The sequence below is a fragment of the Chrysochloris asiatica genome, unplaced genomic scaffold (assembly GCF_000296735.1).
Source record: "Chrysochloris asiatica unplaced genomic scaffold, ChrAsi1.0 scaffold00066, whole genome shotgun sequence".
Lineage (NCBI taxonomy): Eukaryota > Metazoa > Chordata > Mammalia > Afrosoricida > Chrysochloridae > Chrysochloris > Chrysochloris asiatica.
The window spans coordinates 9,446,721-9,450,800 of NW_006408584.1; the positions used below are offsets into that span (position 1 = coordinate 9,446,721).

Sequence of the window (4,080 nt, forward strand, 5' to 3'; positions counted from 1 at the left end):
TTGAGAAATTCTGTAGGTGCCCTGTTGGCCCAGGCAGAGCGTACCCGCTGAGAAGAAGGTGTTAACACTCCACGCCTGGGTTAAGTGGGCAGAGCCTCAACTGCTCCCAGCTGAGGACTCAAGAGGAGGAACGGAGGCGGGCCTCCTCCGTAAATTAGCACGACTGCGGCAGTGCGGAGAAGCGGATTGGTGATTCCTGGACCCGGAAGTCGTCAGAGGTGCTCGGAAGCTGCGGCAGAACGCGGAGCTCTGCTGGTTCTATAGCTGCAGAATGGTCGGTGGTGGCGGGAAACGTCGGCCCGGCAGGGAGGGGCAGCAGGTACTGCTGGAAAGGTTGTGTGGGATCCACGGGGAACTTTGGGTGTTGGCCTGGGTACCCACGGACAGTCTGCTTCATTTATCCTATAATCATTGAGTGCCTGTTGTATTCTCCAGGGAACGTGCTTAGAGTCTCTTTGCAGCTCTGCTGGGGGCTGGGCCAGGGGAGAATTGCCTTTGCATCTTCTCCAGTTCTCGCCCCCACGGATTCTGAGTAGCAGATTAAAACGATCTGCAGTCATTGATTTGCATTCATTCAACCAACCAAATTGGTTTAAAACAGAGTACATGGCAGACACTGCGGCGTGCCAGGGTTTCAAGATTAATCCGGCCGTCCCTGCTCCATGTAGAACCCCCAGTCAGGGGATGCGGAACACAAGAGTTGAATTTTACTGTACTTTATTTGTTTGGTATTAAACTAGTGTGTAATTTGGTATTAAACAAGTGTTGTGGAACATTGAAGGATGATTTAACAAGTCATAAGGGATATTAACGGAGCTAGTGGCTCGGTAGGATAATCACTAGACTATGAACCACAGGGCCAGCAGTTCAAAGTTACCTGCTGCTCCGCGGAGAAAGATGAGGCTTTCAGCTTCTGTAAAAACTTAACAGCCTTGGAACCCCTATACAAAGTCACTATGAGTCAGAATCGACTCGACAATACTTAACAACTACAAGGAATCTTAAGGAGGACTTTTGGGGCAACCTAATGTTTGCAATGGTTCTTGACGGATAAGCTGAAGGCGCATCGGGCAGAAAATTAAAGGGTAGCAAAATGGTAAGAAAAAGTGTAGACTTTGGGGGCACAGCAGAGAAGTTGGCCTGGGTAGAGTCTGAGAGATAGGAAAGTGAGGGACCCAGTCATAAAGGTAATACTGTGTTTAAGGGAAGATCAGATTTCAGAAGTTCTGTAATGTGGGAGTGTATGAAAAAGTGGTAGAGCCAGGAGTCAACCCAGGCAGTCTGGCTCTGGAGAGAGACCTAACCAATATGCAATTGCCTTTTAGTCAGATAAGGCTTTTCTTTCTAATACCAGCCATTGAAAGTATGGCTAAAGACAGTTATAAAAGCAAAAAGATCCCTAGGACATCCACTAAGACAATAATTTTTAAGAAAAATAGTAAAAAGATACAATGATAGGAAAAACAGAAGGAAAAGAGGACAGATCAATATTCCATATATTCTCATTGTTCTTTATTTGTAGTGGGAGTGCATTCTAGAGCCAGCCTACCTGTGTATCCCTCCTCTATTTTCTAGATAGGAAACTATGGGAAGCTAGTTAACATGAGTTCCTGTATTGTAAAAAAGGGTAATGGTTTCTAGCTCATATGGTAGTAGTAAGGATTGAATGAGTTAATCCATAGAAAGTGCTTAGAACAGTGACCTGGTAATTACCAAGTACTCAATAAACATTAATTACTATTGCTATCATTATCAAGGAGTCCTAGTGTGGCACTATAGGATAAGCACTGGACTGCTACCCACAAAGTTTGCAGTTCAAATCCACCAGCCGCTGTTCGGAAACCCTGTGCAGGGTCACTTTGAGTTGGAACCAATTCAGCTGCACTTAACAACAACAACATTGTATGAACATCTGCATACTTTTTGTTCAGTTTATTTTTTTCTTAATGACCTCATATAAACATAGTTGTATTGATCATAATCCTTGTCATAAACTGTCATGATTGGACAATGTGTGGCCCTGGTTTGCCATATTTAGTATAACAAACATCTGTGAACCCATTATCCAATCCAAAAATTGAAACACTGACAATAGCTTTATTATATTTGTGGGTCCCTCTCTGTTCTTTTTACCTAATTTCTTCTTCTTATCATTATTCATTGTAGTTACTGTCCTGAATTTTGTTCCTTTGCCTTCTTTATTTTAGCTTTGTCTTCTGTGAGTATATACCTAAACAATATTTATTTTTGGTTGCTTTTTTAACTTTATAAAAGGAGCCCTGGTGGCACTATAGGATAAGTACTGGATTACTGATCATAAGATCAGCAATTCCAACCTACCAGTTGCTCCCAGGGAAAAAGATGAAGCTTTCTGCTCCTATAAAGATTTATACCCTCAAAAACCCTATATAGAGTTACTATATGTTCGTCAGAATTGACTCAATGACAGTGAATTTGAGACTGAAAATATCTATCATGCTATATAAAATCTTCTAGGATTTTCTTTTTTCATTCAGCATTATTTTATTATAATTGAGGCATATTGTGTGTAGCTTTATTTCCTTTTCACTAATTTTCATATTCCATTGTTTGGCAATGCAGTCTGCTGTTGGTAGATACGTTATTTTAGTTGTTTTGTTCTTGTTGTTTGTTGTTAGCTGCCATTGAGTCGGTCCCAACTCATAATGACCCTCGGCACAACAGAATGGAACACTGCCTTATCCTGTGCCATCCTCACAATTGTTGTTGTGCTTGAGCCCATTGCTGCTGTCACTGTGCCAGTCCATCTCATTGGTAGTCTTCCTCTTTTTCTCTGACATTCCACTTTACCAAGCATGATATCCTTTCTTCAGACACTGGTCCCTTCTAATAACATGTCTGAAGTATGAGAGACGAAGTCTCACCATCCTGGATTCTAAGGAACATTCTGGCTGTACTTCTTCCAACACAGATTTGTTTGTTATTCTGGAAGAACATGGTACTTTCAGTATTCTTTTCCAACACCACAACTTAAATGCATCAATTCTATAGTCTTCCTATTCAGTTGCCCAACTTTCACATGCATATGAAGCTATTCAAAATACCATGACTTGGGTCAGGCACACTTTAGTCCTCAAACTGACCTCCTTGCTCCTAAACTTTTTAAAGAGGTCTTGTGCAGCAGATTTGTCCAATGCAATACATTGTTTGTTTCTTGACTGCTACTTCCCTGAGCGTGGATGGTGAATCGAAGCAAAATGAAATCTTTGACAACTTCAATCTTTTCTCTATATACCATGATGTTATTTATTAGTCCAGTGGTGAGGATTTTTGGTTTTTTACATTGAAGTGCAATCCACACTGAAGACTGTGGTCCTAGATCTTCATCTGTAAGTATCTTAAGCCCTCAAACTTTCAGCAAGCAAGGTTGTATCATCTGCATGTCACAGGTTGTTAATGAGTCTTCCTCCAATCCTGATGCATTGCTCTTCATATAATCAATATTCTCAGATTATTTGCTCAGCATATAGATTTAATGTTTTTGTTGTGGTTAAATGCTGTCGCATTGGTTCCGACCCATAGCGACTCTGTATAAGGTTTCCAAGGAGAAGATGGTGCGCTTGAACCACTGACCTGGTGGTTCAGACCAACTTTGCAGTCCAGTGCATTTAACCCACAGTGCCTTACCAAGACTCCATATAGATTTAATATGTATGGTGAAATAATACAGCCCTGATGGACACCTTTCCTGACTTTAAACCATTCAGTATCCCCTAGTTCTGTTTGAGCCACTGGCGCTTGGATTATGTACAGGTTCCTCATGAACACAGTCAACTGTTCTGGAATAGCCATTCTTCACAATCGTATTTATAGTTTGTCATGATTCACACAGTTGAAAGCCTTTGCATAGTCAGTAAAGCACAAGTAAACATTCTGGTATTCTCTGCTACCAGCCAAGATCCATGTGATATCAGCAGTGATATCCTAGTAACACGTCCTTTTCTGAATCCAGCTTGATTTTCTAGCAGTTCCCTGTCAGTGTACTGTTGCAGCTGTTTTTGAAGTATCTTTAGCAAAATTTTACTTTCATATTATATATAT

General features: G+C 41.2%; 1 protein-coding gene across 1 annotated transcript in view; it reads left to right on the top strand.

Annotated features, from left to right (window-relative positions):
* The first annotated feature begins 212 nt into the window (after positions 1 to 212).
* LOC102839337 (chromosome unknown open reading frame, human C4orf27) overlaps positions 213 to 4,080 on the top strand; it is a 41,298-nt gene continuing 37,430 nt past the window's right edge. The window contains exon 1 of the mRNA XM_006864528.1: positions 213 to 319. Within this exon, the coding sequence (XP_006864590.1) occupies positions 272 to 319 (48 nt within the window). The 5' untranslated portion in view covers positions 213 to 271. The remainder of the gene's footprint in view (positions 320 to 4,080) is intronic.